The 23,339-nt window shown below is 41.2% G+C and overlaps 2 protein-coding genes across 4 annotated transcripts in view; one reads left to right on the forward strand and one right to left on the reverse strand.

Moving 5' to 3' along the window:
- IL17RD (interleukin 17 receptor D) overlaps positions 1 to 13,577 on the reverse strand; it is a 93,320-nt gene extending 79,743 nt beyond the window's left edge. Inside the window, exon 1 of the mRNA XM_068695106.1 lies at positions 13,182 to 13,577. The gene's annotated coding sequence lies outside the window, so the exon portion shown is untranslated. The remainder of the gene's footprint in view (positions 1 to 13,181) is intronic.
- The window catches only part of APPL1 (adaptor protein, phosphotyrosine interacting with PH domain and leucine zipper 1), a 37,472-nt gene continuing 16,162 nt past the window's right edge, over positions 2,030 to 23,339 (forward strand). For 2 of the 3 annotated variants that reach the window (XM_068695107.1, XM_068695108.1), the window contains exons 1-10: positions 2,030 to 2,188; positions 14,620 to 14,718; positions 16,682 to 16,741; positions 17,985 to 18,056; positions 18,924 to 19,011; positions 20,420 to 20,461; positions 20,957 to 21,015; positions 21,483 to 21,629; positions 22,964 to 23,046; positions 23,150 to 23,308. In XM_068695107.1, coding sequence (XP_068551208.1) covers positions 2,135 to 2,188; positions 14,620 to 14,718; positions 16,682 to 16,741; positions 17,985 to 18,056; positions 18,924 to 19,011; positions 20,420 to 20,461; positions 20,957 to 21,015; positions 21,483 to 21,629; positions 22,964 to 23,046; positions 23,150 to 23,308 — 863 coding nt within the window. In that variant the 5' untranslated portion in view covers positions 2,030 to 2,134. Of the gene's footprint in view, positions 2,189 to 14,619; positions 14,719 to 15,309; positions 15,457 to 16,681; positions 16,742 to 17,984; positions 18,057 to 18,923; positions 19,012 to 20,419; positions 20,462 to 20,956; positions 21,016 to 21,482; positions 21,630 to 22,963; positions 23,047 to 23,149; positions 23,309 to 23,339 lie in introns of those variants that run through there. The other variant, XM_068695109.1, reaches the window with a different exon arrangement.

The following is a 23,339-nucleotide window of genomic DNA, read 5'->3' on the forward strand; positions in this document are numbered from 1 at the left end:
AGAGCTTATAGCCAGACATTGCAGCACTCCAGTCATGAGAGTGGTCCCACCACATTTCCATGATGGTAACCAAGTCATAGTCTGCCTGCCGCACGATGGCTTCCAGCTCCTCCTGTTTGTTGCCCATGCTGCGTGCATTGGTGTAGATGCACTTCAGCTGGGCCATTGCCTTCTCTCCCAGCCTTGCCATTGTTCCCCCTGGTACAGCTCTAACAAGCTTTGTTTCAGCCCCATCCCCCTTCTTACCTAGTTTAAAGGAACTAAATAAACATGCCTTTCTTCTGCCACTTACAGCTATAAAAATACAAGGGTAACGATAAACAATTTATTTAAAGTTACTTACTACCTTCCTGGATTCTGCTAAGGGAATGCATCTAGTATATTAGAAAACAGAGAGCATTTCTTACAGAAGACATCTGTAAAAATTAGTCAGAAATCAACAAATCTCAAAACCAGGAAGCTGTGCACATATATACACATCATGAGCCAATGATGGTGTTCTCTCAGATAATAATTGCAGGTCCAGTTACAGCTCAGCAAGTAATTCTTCAATGCAGAAGACCAAACAAGAAGATACAAGACTTAATTTTCAAAATACCTTGAGATAACCCTGTATGATTACCCTTACATGATAGGGAAATAAAGAAGACAAGCAGTGTGGCTTGCCTCAGCCACCTGAGTCACCAGCTGAGCTGGTGAAAGAACCACCTGAACAGAGCTGTAACTGGGCAAATTCTTCACTACTCCCTTCTGGGTGGGGGGAACAAACCAACCAACCAAAAACCTCACCAACTTTGATTGCCTGATATCTTTTAACACCATAAAACCCTTTGCTTTATTTGCTTTTGAATGTAAAGCATGACCTGATACATCATTAAGCAAGGTCTTCATTGCAAGTCTGCAAAATAATTTATTAACATTGGCTCCACAGGGTGATTTGGTATACTTTCTAACCTAATTTTATACCAGGCTCACCTGGCCACAAAAAGGCAAAACCAGCAAAGGAAAAACAGCCTTTTTTATTTCCTTCTTAATAAAAAAATGTATCTATAAAGTTACCAGCTGCTTTCTAAGACACAGAAGTGAAATATCAACTAATTTCAGAGTTTAATCTGCTTGCGATTTCAATTGTGCTGTACATTTTGCTTTTATTTTTATTAGTGTTTTAAGAGTGAGAATAAGTGTGGAGCCTTGTTGGACACAGCATATTTTCATGTTTTCAAATAAGTGACAAATTAGGTAGATATTCTCAATTATCAAGCTGTATTTAACCTATGCCCCCTAAGAGATTTACCCTTAAAATGTAAAGTAACCCTCAGGAATAATTTAAAACACAGTAATCTGAGTCTAAACACCCTAATTCTAGCAGGCACCCATAGTTGTTGGAAGCACCTAGAACTGGGCACCAACCTGTAGCAGCAGGTCCATGCAGGCTAAGAAAGCAGGGGGCCACTAGGGGGAATTACAATCCTGCTTTAGAAGGGTTAAAATTGAGATCAGCAGCATATTTGGGGGCTTTTGGTGTTTTTAAGACACAGTTACAAGAAATACGAGGTTGGTAGGGATATATATTATTTCTTGAGAAAACCCTGGTGGGTGGAGGAGAGAGACGTGACAGGGATGAGAGAGGAGCCCCCTCTGGGTGCGGGTGGCACTCAAAGGGCACAGCAGCCGCCGCCGCCCTGACAGGGACACAAGGCGCCGACCCCTCAACGCACCCCTTTTCTCTGAGGGGACTACAGCGGTGAGAGTAAAGCCCAGTGGGCCTGGGGGACACATGGCTTAAGGCACGGAACACTTAAAAAATAATTAAAAAAAGGAAATCTCTTGGATTTTTCTCAGCACCTTCACCCGACGACCGCGGGCGATAGCCGCCTCAGTGCGAGGCGGGAACAGCTCCAGTCCCCCCCGTCGGGGCACCTCCCCCCAGGCAGCCCTACTGGCAGACAGACGGAGCCGCTGACCAATAGAGAAGACTGGCAGCAGAGCCAATAGGTAGGTCGGACGGGTGGGCGGGACATCCGGCGCGGCGCGGGGCGGTGCGGTGACGGCGGGGGGAGGGGCGCAGTCCAGCGGACCGCCTGAGGGCAGCGGGAGTAGCAGCGGCGCCGTTCACTCCCCGTCAACCCCCGTCATGCCCGGCATCGACAAGCTGCCCATCGAGGAAGCGCTGGAGGACAGCCCCCAGGTAGGAGTGGCGGGACGCGGCCCGCTGAAGGCCCACCTGTGGGCTCCAGGCCTAGCGCCGCTGTCACCCGTCCCCCCCCACCTCAGCGCCCTCCTCAGGGCTCCCCTCAGAGCCCCCTGGCCCTGACGGGGGGCTCTCCGAGGGAGATCTGGAGGGGGGGTTGCCTTCGCAGACGCCGTCTTGGCTTCTCAAAAGGGTTTTTAGTATCTTAGTCTGGCACAAAAAATGCGAAAGTTTTAATAGATGCGCGTAACATTGGGTTATTGGGTGAGGTTATTGTGGTGTTCGTTAACGATGTGATTGGGTGGGGAGCGCGTGGTGCTGGGGTGCCTGTGGTCTGTCTGTTACCTGCACCTCCGCGCCTGCTGCCTGCCCTTGGCAGCGGTGCCGTGCAGTATATCGCCAGCTCTTTCGTGCTCCCGTGAAGCAGGAAATGCTTTCTTCAGTTGCGCTGTTTTCCTTTACTGGTAGCAACAACAGCAGGTACTTGGTACCGTCACTTTTCTTAGGTGTGGATAAATAAAGGTTACAATATATTTATATATATATTTTTCTGAATTAGATCTTTGTTTTACCACATTGTTTATGGTGATGAGCAAGACTTCCTGTACTGTAAAAGCATATGCATTGGTAGTTTTGGTCCCTCAACCACAGAAGGAGAAGCTTTCACTTGGTTAATATGGAATGTTAATCCTTAAAATGACAATTATTTTAGCAAATCTACATTAAGTGGAGGAACACCCTAGAAAAGGCGCCAGAAGAAGGCCATGGAGGAAATATATCATCACTTTCCAAAGAACAGTGCCACATATAGCTCTAGTAGCAGATGTTGGATGAGATCTGTTCTGTAGTATGGTCGCTGGCCCGGAGAATAAACCTGATGTATGCTTGCAAACAGGAAAAAAATATGAAAGTACTATAATGATGGTAATTTAACGTAATTGTCCGTTGAAGGCCTGTTCTCAGTATATAGAAATCAGAACTATTCATATTTATAGGAAATGTCTAATATAAAATAAACTTGGGGTGCCTGACAAGTGAGATGTCGAGTTTTTTTCAAGTACCGAAGACTGAAATGTCACATGGGAAGCTCAGGCTAAAGCTGCATGTTGGAATATAATCATCACTTCTACAATCTTTCATTTGAAGCTGTTTGTAAGGAATACAGATTAGCAAAGCCTAATTAGACAATCTTTACTTACTAATATACTTAAGCTATTAGATTTGCCTGTATCTTCTCCTATTTGAGCTACAAATTTTTCTGTCTTCCAGCCAACCTGATATTTCAGGTGAATTCTGGTAATCACCCCTTAGAAGAATGTAACTGTGGCTTATAGTTTTCTATTACATCAGTTTGTTTCTTTTATCTCATAATCAGTGCAATGAAAATGACAACAAACGTTGCTTGAAGAAAGACAAAACCATGCTCTCTTTAAGAGTTGCCATGGCTTTCTGATTTATGTGTTCATATTTTGCTGTAATATTAAATCAATCAATCTAGATAGTTTTTCAGTGCTAATCTGTGGTCTGGGATTTTGCACCTTTAGACTGGTTTGAAATGCTAGCTTCAGTTATATAAGCTTCAAATCAAACTTATTCTGCATCTAAGGGCAAGAAAGATTTTTCTAAAATGGCAAAAAATGTTGATTTCTTCTTGTTACAGGACAAAAAACTAGCCACACCAGTTCTAGTCATAAACCAAATAATATTTTACATTGTCTTCTGCCAAGCAATGCAGCACAATTTCAATATGAACTTAGTGCATATATTATACACATACTCAGTGTATGTATATATTTATTTAGAGAGAATTTCTGCTCTCTTACTTGCATTTCCAAACCATTGCACAATAAAAAGGCCAAGAGACTTCACAGTACAGGCTGTATCTCCTGTCACTTAGAATACAATATGTACATGTATGACTTCTGACTAGTGGTTTCTTAGTGCTGTTTATTACTGGTAGCTTCTAGTGTACCTGCTCATATATATGGGATGAAAGCATCTTAAAGAACATGCTGAATTCCTTTTTTTTTTTTTTTTTTTTTTTTTTTAATATATACTAGAAACATGAGTAAACAATTACTCCTTAAAAAAACAAGGAGCATCTGTCAGTATTTTCAGTTTCAGATTATTTTCTTTCCATCAGTGTGGTAACATTCTCAGTTTGAAGTCTACCTCAACAAGTGATACTTTTACAATGTTCTTCAGTGTTCTGTATTAAAGAGTAACCATAATCCAGACACCTAAGCTGATAACCCTTTCAAATTGCAAAGTCAGATTTGTTTATGTTCAGGTTTAAAGGTTATGAGTATATAATTCAGTGGTTATGGTACTATGTAATTTCTTCCTTTTGCATTCTTTCATGTCTGTTCCCTTTAATGGAAGAGTCACACTTGTGTCATTAGAATGACACAATATGTTGCCAAACCTGCAACATCTGAGTTCTCCGCCTCTTCCTCCTCCACCCACCCCAACATTTCTTTTTCTAGTTGTTTTATAAACCAAAACCATCATTAAAGCTGTTTACTGTGTTGGTGATGCTGTTTGCTTTTTTTTCCCCTTAGGTATCCTGTAGGCATTATATGGTATGATCATATTTGTGAGACAACCACTCATCTGGACTTTCATGCTCAAATAACCTACTTTGTACATATTTAGTATGCATAGCTCTGTTATCATTAAAAGCAGAAATTAAGAAAAGTAGTTGAAAGAGACCTCCTTGCTTCAAGGGAAGATGGAGTGTATTCTAAGTCATTTCAAGACAAGTATTCAAGTTAGAAAGAACTTTTAATAATAAAAACACCCCATTTCATATGCAGTGTGATCCAGTGCTTTTCACTAATCTCAGAGGTTTTCCTGATGTCCTGTACCAGTCTTTCATTCTTTCTCCAGGTGCTCTCCATCCCTTCCTCTTTAAAGAAAGTTATTGAGTCTAAGGAAGACTAAGAAAGAGAATTTACAATTTAAAGTGTTTAAAAATTATAATTTGTGAGGAAAAAAAGTCAGTTATATACTCACATTTCTCTTCATTTTCTGTCAGGATGTTAATTTTAGTATGAACCTAAAAATGTAGCAGTCTTTTTGCTAAGACATTACTACAGTTAAAGGGTTTATTTTGTGTTTTCTGCAAGTGATATCCAAGCATCCCAACCTATAGTTTAGTGTAGTATTATGTAATTTTTTCTTAGGAAAAGCAAATACAGCCTCTGCAGAGTTATAAGTGTGTTCTTTGCTCTTCCCCTTTTGGCGTTTTGTCTTGGCAGAAGCAAGCTATTCGATACCCTCCTGGTGAGGAGTAATAGTGCTTCCGAGTGCAAAAAGGATGCAAAAGCACTGAGTAAGCATCTCATTTAAAGTTAAGCATGAGCAACCTGATTGCCTTTTCATCTAGTCAGTCATTTAATCACCTGGGAGAGCAGCGCATGCTTGACCTAACGAAGGGTTTCATATGGTCTCTAGTAACTCCTTCTGGCCAAAATGGGCAGGTACAGGCTGCCACTGCCTGGAAAAACCTGCTGACCAGTTAGACTTAAAGGTTGGTGGTCAGTGTTTTAAAGTCTAATGTCGTCGACGGAAGGAAGACACAGACACTCAATATGAGTGAACAGTGAACTTCAACTTTAATGGATAGCTCAGTCGCCTTTTATCTAGTTTGAACATAATCAACTCATACATATTGCAGAAACTAAGCTCAGGATTGGTTAACACTTCCCGGGCTTTTCAGTCTGGTCCTCCTTTTGGCTACCTGTCCCGCCTTAGGGACTTTCCCCGATCGCCCAAGGGCATCGTGTCCTTGAGCCTGATTGGCTCTCAGCCAGCTGCATACGTGCCAAGGCTCATGTGAGTTGAGTACGGTGCTTCACCAGCCCATTGTCTCCCAACTGCTCAACATCCACATGTCCTGCCTCACTTAACCATTCCTCCACAATTCCCCCGTTTTTATTTTGCAGCAACTATAATCAATATAACTATAAGTAGAAAACGAAGTTCCTCTTTGACGAAGAAAAAAACATCCACCCATGTTCCCAAAAACAGATTTAAACCAACCTTCAAACCAACTATCTTGTACTACAGTTTTTTTTTTTTGCGTATGATCCCTTAACCATTTCAAACATAATCAACTCATCAACGAAAGGATCAGACGCAGAAGCGAGGAATAGGCAAAATGAACTTTGTCTGGTTTGATTTGCCCAAGTGACCCACGTATTGGTTTGAGGATCGATTTTGCTTAGGATGGCACTATTACGTCCAACCGTCATTGTCAAAGATAATACAACCAGAATCCCTTGTGCCGTTAGATCAGCCATGGTTGCTGTTATTCGTACTTGATGACTTTTCTTCAATGGCTGGTTTAACACATCGACTAGGAACCCAGGTTGGCCCTGTAGGGGAAGAGATACACACATAACCTCGCCCCATATAAATCACATCAGCAGGCCCCAGCCATTGTCCCGTTTTCATATCTCAGTACAGTACTCTCATGATACATTTATTATCATTTTCAGACTTAATGTAATGACGTGTCACGGGTGGTTCCTCATCATCTCCAAATACACACAAACGATTGAGAACAAATAAGGTTTTATCCACCCTCTCTCTAATATCTGTAATGTCTTTAAACTTTTCCAAGTACTGCTTAACTGTTCCATTAGCTCTTTCTACTATAGCTTGACCAGTTGGTGAATGTGGAATACCAGTTATATGCTTAATGTCCCACAGTTCCATAAATCGCTTAAGTGGCCCACTAACATAGGCTGGACCATTATCTGTCTTTATGGTTTGTGGTACTCCCATTACTGCAAAACAACTGGCAAGATGACGTCATACATCCCGAACTTTTTCCCCAGGCTGCAGTGTAGCCCAAATCATGTGACTATAAGTGCCTATCATTACATGCAGATATCTCAATCTGCCAAATGCTGTGACATGAGTGACGTCCATTTGCCACACTTCGTTGGTTTTAATCCCTCTCGGATTTGTTCCGATTCCGATTCTTGCCCAACTACACGTTGGGCAAGCTTTTACTATCGCCTGCGCATCAGCTCTAGACAGTTTGTAAGCCCGCGCAAGTCCTTTAGCGTTCTGGTGAAAAATAGCATGAGCCTCCCGAGCTCTGCAAAAGGGTGACAGTGGTGCTTCAGTAGCTGTTGCGGCGACTAGTCGGTCCGCTCGAGCGTTGCCTTCTCCCAGGCCTTCTTCCCACTGATGACTCCTTATGTGTATTACTGCGTACGGTTCACTTCTTTGAGCTATGGCGATCTGTAGACTGATTATTAATTCTGACAGCCGTTCATTTTTTAAGTCTCTCAAGGCTGAGTCTTCTATACGATTTGCTATGCCTACTACATATAAGGAATCGGATACCACATTTAACGGAACATCTCTCCATTTTATAAATGCCAATACTACTGCAAGAAGTTCTAGTGTCTGTAATGAGTCTTTATCTTGGGCTTGTAAAATTTGATGTTTCCAACCATGCTCATCCTTCCAAGTCACTGCAGCAGTTCGAGAACGTTTTCCTGCGTCAGTGAAAACTGTCACTGCATTCTTAAGTGGGATAGACGATCGTTTTGGCTTAGTTATCCATCCCTGGTTTTCCATCCATGTCAGAGCAGTTGATTGTAACGTTTTTGCTACTATAGTAGCGCCATCCTGTAGTAGTGCAGCTTGTAACTCTTCAGAGTTTTGTATATACCATTCCAAATCGCCTGGCTTCATGGGTAACCAGATAATATTTGGAGGAACCCCATCCACTTGCAATATTCGATTCCTCCCCTTCTTTACTAATTCTGCTAATGTTGCAATTTTTTCTTGAATTGTTCGTCGAGGTTGTAACGGAGGAGCTATCCATTCTAATACCACAGTTTCTCCTCCCTTCTCCCCCGTTTTTATTTTTTTCTGTGTTATGGCACCCATCAGGCATTTTGAGCCACATAGAACGGTAAGATCGAGTGGCTTGTCAGATATACGTCGATGCGTGACACTCGTTGTGATCAAAGATGCGATTTGTTGTAGTATTTCTTGTTGTTTTTCTGATAGTGTCACTTTTGAAGCAGGATCAGTTCCTTTTCATAACGGCCGAAGGGGATTTAACAGTTCATTCGGAATCCCGACTACTGGCCTGATCCATTGTAAATCTCCCAGCAGTTTTTGAGCATCATTAAGAGTTTTGATATCCGATTGGATTGTAAGTTTTTGAGGCTGAATGGTGGAATCTGTAATTTTCCAACCCAAAAACTTCCAGGGACTTGTCTCCTGAACCTTTTCTGGTGCAAGTACGAGTCCCATTTGTTTTAAGGTCAGTGTTAAGTCATTTTTCTGTTGTAGAGAAAACGGTTCCTTCTGGGCTAACAAAATATCATCCATGTAATGATAGATTATTGTCTCTGGCCATTTTCGTCGAATCAGTTGCAGAGCTGCGTCAACATAAAGCTGACATAACATAGGTGAATTACGCATTCCCTGGGGTAATACAGTCCATTCAAATCTTTGATCTGGACCTTCACGATTTATTGCCGGGAGAGTAAAGGCAAACCTCTGTTTGTCATTTTCATGGAGGGCTATTGTGAAAAAACAGTCTTTCAGATACACAATCAATAAATGCCAACCCTCTGGTATCATAGCAGGATTAGGTAGACCAGGTTGCAGTGCTCCCATGGCACACATTTGATTATTAACCGCTCGCAGGTCGTGAAGTAAACGATATTTCCCCGATTTCTTGGGAATCACAAAAATTGGAGTATTCCAAGGGCTTGTTGACAGTCAACAAGTTAAATAAAAACATCATACGATGGGTGAGCAATTGGCTAACGGGCAGGGCCCAAAGGGTTATGGTGAATGGGGCTGCGTCAGGCTGGCGGGCGGTCACTAGTGGGGTCCCTCAAGGCTCCATTTTAGGGCCGGTACTTTTCAATATTTTTATAAACGATCTGGATGTAGGAATAGAAGGTATTTTGAGCAAGTTTGCTGATGACACCAAACTTGGAGGAGTTGTGGACTCTGTTGAGGGTGGAAAGGCCTTGCAGAGGGATCTGGATAGGTTGGAGAGCTGGGCGATCGCCAACCGCATGAAGTTCAATAAGAGCAAGTGCCAGGTCCTGCACCTGGGACGGGGAAACCCTGGCTGCACGTACAGACTGGGCGATGAGACGCTGGAGAGCAGCCTAGAAGAGAGGGATCTGGGGGTCGTGGTAGACAGCAAGTTGAATATGAGCCGGCAGTGTGCCCTGGCAGCCAGGAGGGCCAACCGTGTCCTGGGGTGCATCAAGCACGGCATCGCTAGTAGGTCGAGGGAGGTGATTGTCCTGCTCTACTCTGCGCTGGTGCGACCTCACCTGGAGTACTGTGTGCAGTTCTGGGCACCACAGTATAAAAAGGACATGAAACTGTTGGAGAGTGTCCAGAGGAGGGCTACGAAGATGGTGAAAGGCCTGGAGGGGAAGACGTACGAGGAACGGCTGAGGGCACTGGGCCTGTTCAGCCTGGAGAAGAGGAGGCTGAGGGGAGACCTCATCACAGTCTACAACTTCCTCGTAAGGGGGTGTCGAGAGGCAGGAGACCTTTTCTCCATTAACACCAGCGACAGGACCCGCGGGAACGGGGTTAAGCTGAGGCAGGGGAAGTTTAGGCTTGACATCAGGAGGGGGTTCTTCACAGAGAGAGTGGTTGCACACTGGAACAGGCTCCCCAGGGAAGTGGTCACTGCACTGAGCCTGACTGAATTTAAGAAGAGATTGGACTGTGCACTTAGTCACATGGTCTGAACTTTTGGGTAGACCTGTGCGGTGTCAAGAGTTGGACTTGATGATCCTTAAGGGTCCCTTCCAACTCAGGATATTCTATGATTCTATGATTCAGTCTTAGGTGCCCTTGTTGACACTGCTCTTGTACTAGTCCGTGAGCATGTATTAGACTTTCCCGTTTTAGTGGCCACTGCTCAACCCACACAGGTTCATCAGTTTTCCATTTTAGTGGGATTGGGAGAGTCCAAGCAATACCTATAAATGGTGGTCTGACGTAAGAACCATTCCCATCTGAGCAAGAATGTCTCTCCCTATCAGTGCTTGTACTCCATCTGGCAACGGTAAGACAGATACACTGCATTTTACAACTTTGTCACCTATTGTCCATTGCAGTACTGGTGATCGACGAGCAATAGTTATACCTCCTACTCCTGCTACAGTGGTACTGGATTCGAATGTAGGCCAATGCAGTGGCCAACTTTGCGCACTGATTATTGTCACATCTGCGCCAGTGTCCAACAATGCCTCAATTTGCAGTTTCTCATCCTTTAAACATACTGTGATTTTCTGTCGTGGTCTCTGCTGCATCCCAAGCGTTAATAACGCTATTTTTCCTGTGGAGCCAAATGCTCCGAGTCCTCGGTCCTTATTGACCATCGGTGGTAGAGATGCCGCAAGGTGTGGCAACGGAATTAATTGAGCTATCTTTGTATTCTGCGGCACATGCATTGGAGGAAACATTGCAGAAACTATAATCTGTATTTCCCCACAATAGTCTTTATCTGTAAGTCCAACCAATATTTGTAATCCATTCAAGGTAGCAGACGATCTTCCGATCAATAAAGCTCCCACAGTTTCACCATTGACAATAACTGGTCCCATAACTCCTGTTCCTACTCTGGTGGGTTTAGAGTCCAATAGCATTACATCTACTGCTGTTGTCAAATCCAAGCGGAGACTCCCTCTGGTGGCTGGTCGGAGGTAAACGGTGTCGTTCCGGCCGCTGTGGTAAACGCCGCTTTTTGTGTCGTCGCGGGGCGGTCCTTCCCGCTGCTCTTGCCGTTTCCCGACGCACCATACCGACAGATCGCTGTGTTATGCGTATTGGATTGGCAGTTCTGACACCACACTGATCTCGTTTTGCACTCTCGTTTCCTATGTCCGGTGATCCCACAGCGAAAACAACGCGGTTGCAGTGAAGACCCTCAGCCAGTAGGACGGCCTCCGGGCGTTTGCAAAGGAGCAAGGGCAGCGAATACTTGATTCTGCGATTGCTGTGCAGTCTCTCTGAATACCTGTGCCTGTTCTTTCATGCTATTCCCTAGTTGTTTTATTACATCTACCAACATAGCCTGCGGACCCATGGGTACCTGAGCCATCCTTTCTAAACCCTCCTCAATTGTCCAAGTTCCCGGTAACGTAGCTAATATACTACGAGTTGAAGGGTTGCAGTTTTGAATTGCACACTGCTTTAGAATAGTGCCCTTTAGATAATCAGGTACCCCAGCCGCTTGTATTGCATTTGCTACTCGATCAATAAACAACCCAAATGGTTCCTCCCTTCCTTGCTTGATGCCCATATAGGATGGTATTGATTCAAAGATCGAAGCCGAAATTCCTTTAAGTGGTATATTCTTTATTGCAGCGCTGGATGCACGGGGGATCTCTCCACCTATCGTGCATACCCAAAGCAGAAAGCAGTCTTGAATTTATACAATCAATCTATCAATATTCTACAAGCACCTATACATATGCATTACCAATCCCGCCTTCCCTCGCTTCTCATGCTAATTAGCCTTTTGGCACCTTGCGCCTGCGTAGAGCCTTCCAAGAATTGTGGGCAGGGGTCTTTCGGAGGAAGACCCCGAGTCTTCCTCACAGTGTACTTTTCACCTTTGGTCAGAAATCTGCTGAATTGGCACGTTTCTTAATTGCGAGAGCTGGTTGTTGCTAATTCTTCCGTTTGTTGTATCTTTATAATGAATTCCAATGTCCAGTTTTGAGATTTATAGTCCTTACATCTGTTTCTCTGTCCGTCTGCCGCTTCCTTATCATGAGTTCCAGTGTCTTGTTTCGAGATATACAGTCCATGTCTGGGGATTGTCCTTGCCTCCCCAATGCCTCCCCAATACCTCCTTAATCAGTATCCCCCCTGGCTCTCTAATTTGGTCCAAGGCTCTTCGAGCCAATCTCATTGATTCTTTAGCTTTGTCTGGACCCAGCAACGCTTGTGTCTCTAATCTATAATATGGTCCGAGTCCCATCAATTCCTCCAACGTGACACCATACAACGGATCTCCAGGTGCCCTTATCGCAGCTACTGCCTCTTGACAAACACTTTGCCAATGCGCATTAAAAAGAAGCTGTTGATGTTGTGTTAGGATCAGCTTCATTATACCACGTATGTCCCCGGGGAGCAATATATTAGTTCCCCAAATATAATCTAACATTTGCCGAGTAGGTTCCCCCTTTAAACCAGAATCATTTACGGTAGATCGTAATTGAGTTAATAGTTTCCAGTCTAAATTTGTCATATTAACGGTCACATTCCCCTGTGCATCTGGTGGCGAGTATACTACCGGAAAAGCTTGTGTTAACTGTGCTGCCGTTTCATAATTCCCTTCACGCAGTGCCTCATTTGCTATTTGCCTCCATAGACCTTCTCTTCCCTGCACCCCCGTTGTGAAGGGATTCAGATTTGATAGAAATGAGTTAGCACTGGTCCTTTCACTTGCTCCTTTCTCACTTTCTATTGGAGCAGTTGGAGCTGTTGGTAGTGAGAGCTCCTCCTCTGCTACAGAGGACATTGTCACAGGCACCCCCGAAATTCCCGAGACCCCCTGTGTAATAGTAAAAGTTCTAACGGAAGGTGGCAACGGGCAATCTGTTCCTTCCATATTTATTTGCTGTGGATTAACATTATTAACCCTTCTTGGTGGTCCTAACCACTCTGTTGCAGCAGTGGCAACTCTTTGTTCATCTTTATGTGTGGCTAATGCATTAGCCACTGCTCTCCATGGCCTCATCAAATCTCCCAGCAAACTTAATATCGTTCCTAACATCATCAAACAATTTATTTCCAAATTTACGCCACTCTGTTTGTTCAAAAAACTATCAGGATTTGTAAAACAACCCTTAGCTATCCCATATACTAATAACTCTGGCAAATCTTTTTCTACAATCTATATCTAAAATGCTCCGCTTTTCTAAAAAGCATTTGAGCAAATAATACGCCGCTTATCTTTTCATACCTTTATATACGTCGGTTGCAGCCTTTGCAAAGACCTCAGCGGTGCTTTTCCGGTGGGACCCTATATAGGCTCATCCCGGGTGCGGGGACTCCCTTCCACCTTCCGAGCTGCAGATCTCGGCGACGCGCGACCGGCGGGATCCACTCCCGGGTGCGGGGGACTCCACGTCCTTTTCACCTTCCCGGCGCGGGTGCGGGGATTCTTGTCCTTTCCACCTCCTGGGCTGCGTTGCAGGACCGGCTTCCCTTATTCCGTCCAACCGTGGCCCTGGATCACTGCCAGCAGTGTCCAAATCCTGTTCAGACCGGTCCCTGTTCGGGTGCCAATTTGTTCTCGACGGAAGGAAGACACAGACGCTCAATATGAGTGAACAGTGAACTTCAACTTTAATGGATAGCTCAGTCGCCTTTTATCTAGTTTGAACATAATCAACTCATACATATTGCAGAAACTAAGCTCAGGATTGGTTAACACTTCCCGGGCTTTTCAGTCTGGTCCTCCTTTTGGCTACCTGTCCCGCCTTAGGGACTTTCCCCGATCGCCCAAGGGCATCGTGTCCTTGAGCCTGATTGGCTCTCAGCCAGCTGCATACGTGCCAAGGCTCATGTGAGTTGAGTACGGTGCTTCACCAGCCCATTGTCTCCCAACTGCTCAACATCCACATGTCCTGCCTCATTTAACCATTCCTCCACAGTCTAATAGGTGGACAGTGATAAAGAGATGGTGCTGCCTGAACCATTGGGGAGTGATCAACAGGATGTGCAGTCATCAGCCTTGTGGGTGCCCCAAGCTAAGGCACAGGCTGACTGAGGAGCTGGGGGAACTGGACAAAATGGGCAGATACTTTCATTGTGGAGTGGTGAAGGGGAGGAAACATAAATCGCAAGAAGAAGATGTAGATCCTATGAGCTGTTTTCTTGTTTGGTTTGTTTGCTTTGGTTGTTTTCAGTTTCTCAGCCTTTTGGCCATGGAATTGACTGTTATAGCAGAGGTGAATTGTATGTCCAAGCACAGCCAGCAGCTGTCTTTGTGCAGGATGGATAGCACCAGAAAGCCATGGCTCTCCTCCTTGCAGAAGAAATGTGTGTACCTGGCATGCTGTTTAATTCCAGTCATCTTTACCATTTTCCTTAGGAGTGTACCATAGTGGGTCCAGTGGTTGCCCGCTGTTCCAATGTTTTTATGCTTATCCATTCCTGTTGGTCCTTTCTGAAAATGTACTTGTTTTAACCTGGAGAGAGGCTGATGGTACTGGTGAGATGGAGCTTGGATAACTTTTTAAGATACCTTTTTTAAAAAACTTGTAGCATTCTTGTAAACAATGTTTGGGGCTTTATAAATTTTTCAGTAATGAAACCTGAAACAAAGCTCCTTAACTTTGGAATTCTGTTACATTTAAATACTTCTTTGCTAATTTGCCATGTTAATGTTTCTGCAGACCCGTTCTCTGCTGGGAGTATTTGAAGAAGATGCTGCTGCAATTTCCAATTACATCAATCAGTTATTTCAAGCGATGCACAGAGTATATGATGCACAGGTAGTGTTACAGAAATTCCTGAATGCATATACAGTTTTTGAATGACATTTCATGTCTCTTGTTTTTTTTTTTTTTTAAATAAGTAATATATATATATTTTTTAAACTATATGGAAATGAAATTAAATAATTGTTTTTCTGTATGCTAGGGGATAGTGAAAACTAAATTCTGACCATCACCTGGAATTTCTTTTGCAGTAGAACTTCTTATGACAAGTAAAAAGATTTTCACAGAATCACAGAATTGTAGGGGTTGGAAGGGACCTTGAAAGATCACCGGGTCCAACACCCCTGCTAAAACAGGTTCCTTAGAGCAGGCTGCCCATGTAGGCATCCAGACAGGCCTTGAATATCTCCAGAGAAGGGGACTCCACAACCTCCCTGGGCAGCCTGTTCCACTGCTCTGTCACCCTCATTGTGAAGAAGTTATTTCACATGTTGGTGCGGAACTCCTGTGTTCCATCTTGTGGTCATTACCCCTAGTCCTGTCCCCACAAACTACTGAAAAGAGGTTGGCCAAATCCCTCTGTCTCCCACACTTCAGGTATTTATAAACATTAATAAGATCCCCTCTCAGTCTTCTTTTCTTTAGGCTGAACAGACCCAGGTCTCTCAGCCTTTCCTCATAGGGAAGATTCTCCAGGCCCCATCTCATCTTTGAGGCCCTCCGCTGGACTCTTTCCAGGAGATCCCTGTATTTTTTGTGCCGGGGAGCCCAGAACTGGACACAGTACTCCAGGTGAGGCCTGACCAGGGCAGAGTAGAGGGGGAGGATCACCTCCCTTGACCTTCTGGCCACATTCTTTTTAATGCGCGCCAGGATCCCATTGGCCCTCTTGGCCACCAGGGCATCCTGCTGGCTCATGGTCAACCTTTCGTCCACCTGGACCCCCAGGTCTTTCTCCTCAGAGCTCCTCTCCAGTAGGTTGTCCCCCAGCCTGTACTGATGTGAACCGTTGTTCCTTCCTAGGTGCAATACTCTATGCTTGCTCTTATTAAACCTCATTTGGTTTCTTCCTGCCCATCTCTCCAGCCTGTCCAGGTCTCGCTGAATGGCAGCACAGCCTTCTGGTGTGTCAGCCACTCTTACCAGTTTTTTCCCATTTTCTCATCTTCTACTTATTTTACTGTATTTCCCAGGCGTTTCTAAAATGCTCTCCATTGTGGTCTTACAGTGCATAATAGTGTGTACCAAGTGGGACATTCTTTTTTACCCACAACATATTTATATGTTTTCACTCATCATTAGTAACTGTGCTTTTACACCAAAGGCAGAATTTATTTTGTGTGTTTTTCTGAATAATTACGCTTATGGTTGTATTTTTAATTGGTGTATACTTGGACTGTTTAACATTTTTGCTAATTTGTTGGTCTTGCTTTTCCTATTTTTATCTTCCTGTTGTTTTTACTTAATGACTGGTGTGCTTATTGTAGCTTTCCTGCTATTTAATTTTATTTTACTGCCTTTCTATTTGCTTTTAATTTCTGTACTTTCTCCTGTTCATCTGCATTGTGAAAGATGAAGCTCTTCCATACCATGAAGCTGCTAATTAGTTCCTCTGCATGTGTACAAGTCAAAGCCATTTGTAGCCAGGTAGTACTGAGGTTCATTCTAGTATTTTCTTTCCTTCACAGATAACAATTCTTTTAATTTACAGTAACAAGGCCAGCTAATTTGATTCAAAAGCAAATATGTACTGCATAGCACCAAAAATACAGATGTCACTGTGCATAGTGCAAGCTGAAAACCTGGTATTTGTTAATACTGATTACTTGTAACTCTCAGTAATGTTAAAGAAATGTAAGGGCAGGACTCTTAGGTTTTCTGAAAATCTGCAATCAGGATTCCTTCTTTGAAGTTCCATGTCTATATTAGTATCCTTTTCAAATATGTGATTTAAAAAAATATATATAAATTTAAATCAATAAGTAACAAGCTTTTTTTTTTTTTTTTTCTGAATTAGAATGAATTAAGTGCAGCAACTCATCTGACTTCAAAGCTTCTGAAGGAATATGAGAAACAGGTATAGTGTAAATCACCGTTCTCTTTGCATGGTCAGGACTATGTTTTTGTAGTTTTTTGTTTTTGTTTTTATCTCCCAGAGCACAATACAGGATGTATTTAGGTTTGATCCAGATGAAATGAAATGTTACAGTTAGATGATTCTTTTGGGAAAGATTTGATCCACCGTGTTCATACCAGTTCTGATAAAAATACATCTGTCTTCCATTCTGTGTAAAAAATGGTGTGCATAAATGGTCTGTTGGAGAGAAACTAGTCTTATTGCTACTATTTTCCAGAATTAAGTAAGTTCCCCTTAACATGATGAATATTAGTAAGTTATAGAAGATTTCACTTTTGGATCAATGTTTTGGGGGTTGCTCAGAGTAATGTTGCATTAGAATAGAATAGAATAGTTCAGTTGGAAGGGATCTATAAAGATCATTAAGTTCACTGCCTTATCATTTCAGGGCTGACCAAATGTTAAAGCGTGTTAATGAGGGCATTATCCAAATGCCTCTTGAACACTGACAGGCTTGGGGCATCCATCTCTTTAGGAACCATGATCCAGTGTTTGACCACCCTCATGCTAAAATATTTTTCCTAATATCCAGTCTGAGTCTTCCCTGTAATGCAGCTTTGTGCCGTTACCCTGCCATCGGTTCCCAAGGAGCAGAAACTGGCACCTCCCTCTCTGCTTCCTCTCCTCAGGAAGCTGCAGAGAGCAAAGAGGCCACCTCAGAGCCTTTTCTCCAGACTATGCAACCTAAGTGTCCTCAGACTCTCCTTGCAGGACAGGCTTTCCAGTCCTTTTACCAGCACCTTGGTGCTGATAAAAAGTATTGATAACAATGTTCAACAGGACCAGCCCTAGAACTGAGCCTGGGGAATACTCCTAGTGACAATAAATCACCCCTGTGACATAACTCGTAGACATCAGGTTAACATTGTTCCCTGAATGTTAGAGATAATTTGGAAAACAGATTCAAAAAGAAAGGACTATTTTTAATTAACTTCTGAAGTATTCTCATATCACAAGACAGTTTAAAAAAAAAAGCTTCACAAAATAGTCTCACAATGTATTTCAACCGTATAATATTTTAAAATATAAATTTAAAATAAATTTTAATAAATATAAATAAAATAAACTTAAAATATTTTAAAATTTTAAAATAATACCTAGTACAATAGAAATAATTGTTACAGTTATGTGAATGGCAGAAAGCACTGCAACCAGCATGCCTTTTTTTTTTTTTTTTTAATAGCATTTTCCGCTAGGGGGAGATGATGAAGTTATGACTTCCACTTTACAGCAATTTTCAAAAGTGATTGATGAGGCAAGTACTTGTATTTATTTTAATTTACTATGCTAATGTTTGTTATGTATGTGCTTTGACTTGCTTAATCACTCTAGTCTTCTTTAAGATAGGAGGTACGGAAAAGCCCTTCACTTGACAATAAGATAATGCTTAATTTTTATATTGCAACATAGGTTGCTGAATTAATTCTTTATGTTCAGGTTATGTAACTTTAAACATAAGGATGCATTGTTGAGAATGAATGTAGCTTAATTTACTGTAGATGCAGCCAAAAAACATTACAAAATGACCATTAGAAACTGCATTCCATGAGGGTATTTGCATTCCCTCATTTCAGATGCCTAACTGACAGAGGAGCCATTTGCTGTCTGTATTAGGGACAGAGACTAAGTGACTGCCTCTTCTGAAAGACAACTTAGCATCATTAAGGTCTGAATTGGGATTTTTCTCATGATCCCTCTCCTCAGTTTAAACACTGCCCTTTGGAAGGAAGAAAACATTTGTTCTTCCTCTGTAACCTGAGAAGGACAGGCTGTGATGTAGTTGGAGAACTATAGAAATAAATTGATAATAATTTAACCTACCTTCAGAAGGTAATAATAATTTAACTTACCTTCAGAAGGTATGAGGCTGTCTTCTGACATGATCCAGTAATTTGGAATATAGTCAGGGCAGGTAGGGACAAATACTAAATGCTGAAGGTCTTCTATAAAAAACTGGTGATGAGATCAGGAACCTAGAATACAATTGCTGGGAAAATGAATTTGCAAAATTACATTCAAGTTGTACTTGTCATCCCTAAATGAAACCTATCTTGTTTTCTTGTTTTTCTTTAGTCTTAGCACTATTTTCCTAAAATTTCCTTCTTTCTTTTGTCTTTTACAGCTCAGCTCTTGCCATGCAGTACTTTCAACTCAACTTGCAGATGCAATGATGTTTCCTATTACTCAGTTTAAGGAAAGAGATCTAAAAGGTATTGTTGTCAAACAAACAACGCTTTTATCAATGGCAGCGATAATGAAATTACAGCATTCCATCTCTATAGCTCTTATGTCACTTAATAGAGCTGAAAAATAAATTGCATATCCTCAGAAGAATGCATCTCCCTTTTTTTTGTAAATTGTTTCTACTCATCACAGTATTACAGTAGTTAAACACTACTGCTGCTGTTACCACAAAAATACTAGTTGTTATAGAAGTATTTATCTATTCAAGATAAAAGTTTTGCAGTTGCTGTAAACATTAGGAAAGAATAATTTTCAGATATGTTCAGGAAATATTAATACCATGACATCAATATAATGTCTGGACTGAATTCCAAAAGCCAAAGTTGTGATACATATTTTATTATTAAGGTTTACTAAGGTAATTCTTCAGCCCTGCTGGTAACAAAGATGTTGTCTTATGTGCAAGCATAAGATGCTTTTAACTGCTTATTTTTGTAACAGATGTATCTTAATCTGCTTGATCTAAAATAATAGACCTGAGTATGATAGATTTTACTCAAGGTGCTAAATTGAATAGACTTGTGTGGCAAAGAGGTTTCAAATATAAGCTGAAGTTAAAAACAAAATAACTTAAAACCCTAATGATGAACTTCTCAAGGCTAATATTACTGCTCAGAGCTTTGGAAGGTCTGTTAGTATTTTCTGAAGAAGCATCCCCAAGGCAATAATTCCAAATGAAATTTTCCCAGTGGCATTTTTTTTTTAAATACCAGCAAACATAGTGTTTAATGATACAATACTTCTTTACATAATTAACAGACACTTTCTGTAAAGCTCTTCCATGTTTTTTTTTTCCTTTGTCTTTGATTTACCATGAAGTTGAATATAGCTCTTTCCTTGCTTATGTTGTGATGTGACACAAAAAGCATGATCATAATCAGAGCAAGTAGCGCTAAGTATTGTACTGATTTCTGTTTCCTGAATAAGCAAGACAAAAAGCATCTAGGGCATCGCTCATTTTAGGTAGGAGGAATCACACGTGTGGGAGGAATCACATTACGTTTGGGCCTTGTTTGGGCCTTTCCCTTTTCCTTCCCTTTCTTTTGTGTTTCCACTTAGCCAGCGAAGACCAGAGCTCTGACCAGAACTGCAGGTGATGCATTTGGACTAATGATCTTTGTCAAAGTTTTTGGGAAAGAAGTTTCTCCTTACCTTGTAAGAAAATAGTGTCATTTTTGGCAAGTCAGATACCGGCATAAACAATACTCGGGCCCTAAGTAGGAACAGACTTATCTGGCTGTGTAATGCCTGTGCTGTATGGTGCAAGCTATCAGCTACAACTACTCAGTAATGTAACATTGCCTGAGAAGTCTTTATGTATATAAATGTTATGTTTATAATAACTTAATTGAACTGTGATATTTTGTTTTGTAGAGATATTAACTCTAAAAGAAGTTTTCCAAATTGCAAGCAATGGTAAGTGTAAAATACTCAATGTTACATGTGTTAAAATATGACAGTGTTATCGTAGATAACATACTCAGAAAATCAGTGAAGATATTTGTATAGCCATCCAGGTGTCCTTGGATCACTTGTAAATCTCTGCTCTATATACCAAAGTGTTAAGGCAAATAGAAATTATTTCTTACAATACTTTTGATGTATATATTGTTATTAAATAGTTCGGGATTATGCAACAAAAAACAATTTAAAGAATATGGTGTTAGCTCACTTTTTAAAATCAGGATTTAAAATAGAATAATTTTAAAACATCTTACCTCCCTAAAATGAGTTTAATAGTTTTCCATGTAGTAAATATGAAGAAGCAAGAGCAATTCTTAAAGGTTTTAATATGGCAGAACTCTGCATTTGGCTTGTATTACAATACAAAGTGATATAAAAGGTTTTATGCTCTATTTCAGAAGTGATTAATTTACCAAAATGACTATAAATTCTCTCTTCATTGCTTAGACCATGATGCTGCCATTACCCGATACAGTCGGTTGTCAAAAAGAAGGGAAAACGAAAAGGTTCGTAAAACAAAATACAAAATAAAAATATAAGTATTTTTTAGAGATGAGAAATAATTTGCCTAATATATGTAGTTATGATGGAAGATAATGTACAGCAGATTGCACTTGAAGTTTCACAGTTGACATTCTATCACTCCAGTTTGTTTCAGAACACAAGAACATCTTTCCTGAATGCACGCCTGTCTTGTAACTCTGAAAAAACTAGAGGATGAAAGTTGTGATACTATATTTGTTATTTTGTAAAGAAAGAACTACTCTTTCTGGGGAGAAAATAATAGTGTTATTTTTCATGCATCTGTAAATTAGAGAAAGGGAGTTGTAATGCAAAAGATGCAAATGCTGATGATAGAGGGTAGAACTGTGGTGGTTTTTGTGTGCTGGTTATAAAGCTGTTGACAAGGCATGTGATGAATGCTGAAGCTTAAACATTCTTTTTCCTCCCTCTCCTGTCTGTATCTCTTTAGATCAAGGCTGAAGTTACAGAAGATGTATATACTTCCAGAAAAAAACAGCATCAGACTATGATGCATTATTTCTGTGCATTAAATACTCTTCAGTACAAAAAGAAAATTGCTATGCTAGAACCCTTGCTAGGATACATGCAAGCTCAGGTAATTTCAGATTCTGTAAGTTGTAAACCTCAAAGGTGTAAAAGTACTTAATAGGGGTTGATCTACTGAAATACACTGCAAGACTTCTCTTGCAATTCAGGGAAGCAAACCCCATCCTCATCCCTCTAGCTTGTCATGTCTGTTGCCGTGAATATCATTATTAGCCCTATTCTTTTTCTGCTCAATATATGATTTTTTTTGAATCGCATCATGACATGCTCTCACTCCTGTTGGAGAATCTTTTGGGAAAGTCTTGGTGCCAAACATAAAGACCTAGTTCTAATGCAAAACCTAGGTGGCTGAATTTAATGTACTGCCTAAATCTTAGTTGCTGGTACTACTTTTTTTTCCTCTCAGGATCACTAACAGGAATAGCTGATTAAAACTTTGATGCATGTAGGTCTCCGTGGAAGTGTACCTTCTTAGAAAGTAGCATGGAGCCAGTTAAGCTCTCTTTCCTGTGGCAGCTATTCTGAAATAAGATAATCACCAAAACCACATCACAACCATTTCTTATCAAGGGTGTGAAAACTGTAATGCTTATAGTCATTCTGTCTTGATTTTGTTTAATACAACTGAACTCATGAAGGGTTTATTTCAGGATGAGTGAAATAGAAAATCAGCTATGCAGTAAGCTCTTTGGAGATACTTCAGCTGTATTTTCAGAAGTATGTTGTCAGTATCTTTTGTAAAAGAGGAGGAAAAAAAGCAAACTTTCTAGCATCTGTCACTGCCAGATTGTAGGAATTAACTCTTATGAAGTGTCTAATAGCTTTCCAAGTCCAGGAAGAACTCTTGTCTCTCTGGCAAACGTTGGAGCTTGCACATAAGAACTAAGTTCTAATTGTTTTATGTAATAAAGTCGATAGTGCAACCTGTTGCTCGGGTGCTGGTTTTGTTTAATCTGAGAATGGGAGTGGCAGGGTCACCTCCAATGGTTTCCTGTTCCAAGATTTCTTATGGCTAAATCCAATTTAGATGTGGCAGTTCCAATATGGAATAAATTGTTGAAAGATGCATGATGTCAGTGGGGGAAGGGGTCCACTGTTAGTGGGTGGCACCCTGGCAAGTTTCTACATTCACATATTTCTGTATTTCATACAGGTGGCTTTGTGTGCATCCTCTCAACAAAATTAGATTCCTGTGCAGTGCCAACATCAACCTTTACTTGCAGACAAAAATATCTATTCTGCTCCTTTTGTTGAGACTTAGGTGGGAATGTGGGACAAAACCTGATTTCTCTGAGAAGATTGAACCTTCTATGGTTTCATATGTTAACTGTTTATTTAGTTTTATACATGACTAAATTCTCCTTTTTCCTCTTTTTTTTTAAGATAAGTTTTTTTAAAATGGGTTCAGAAAATCTTAGTGAGCAGTTGGAAGAATTTTTGACAAATATTGGCACAAGCGTACAAAAGTAAGTTGTTTTTGTTAAATTTTGAACTGCTATCAATACAATTATTGTTCTGTTTCCATTTCTTAATATATTATCTTTGTTAGTAACATATTACTTACTTTAGTGTTCGCAGGGAAATGGAGTGTGAAATAGAAAACATGCAACAAACTATAGAGGACTTGGAAGTAGCTAGTGATCCACTGTATTTGCCTGATCCTGATCCTACGAAATTTCCTGTTCATAGAAATCTAACACGGAAAGCTGGCTATCTCAATGCAAGAAAGTAAGACTAGTTTCTTAAAACTTAGAAAATA

The sequence above is a fragment of the Anas acuta genome, chromosome 11, assembly GCF_963932015.1.
Source record: "Anas acuta chromosome 11, bAnaAcu1.1, whole genome shotgun sequence".
In the NCBI taxonomy this organism is placed as follows: domain Eukaryota; kingdom Metazoa; phylum Chordata; class Aves; order Anseriformes; family Anatidae; genus Anas; species Anas acuta.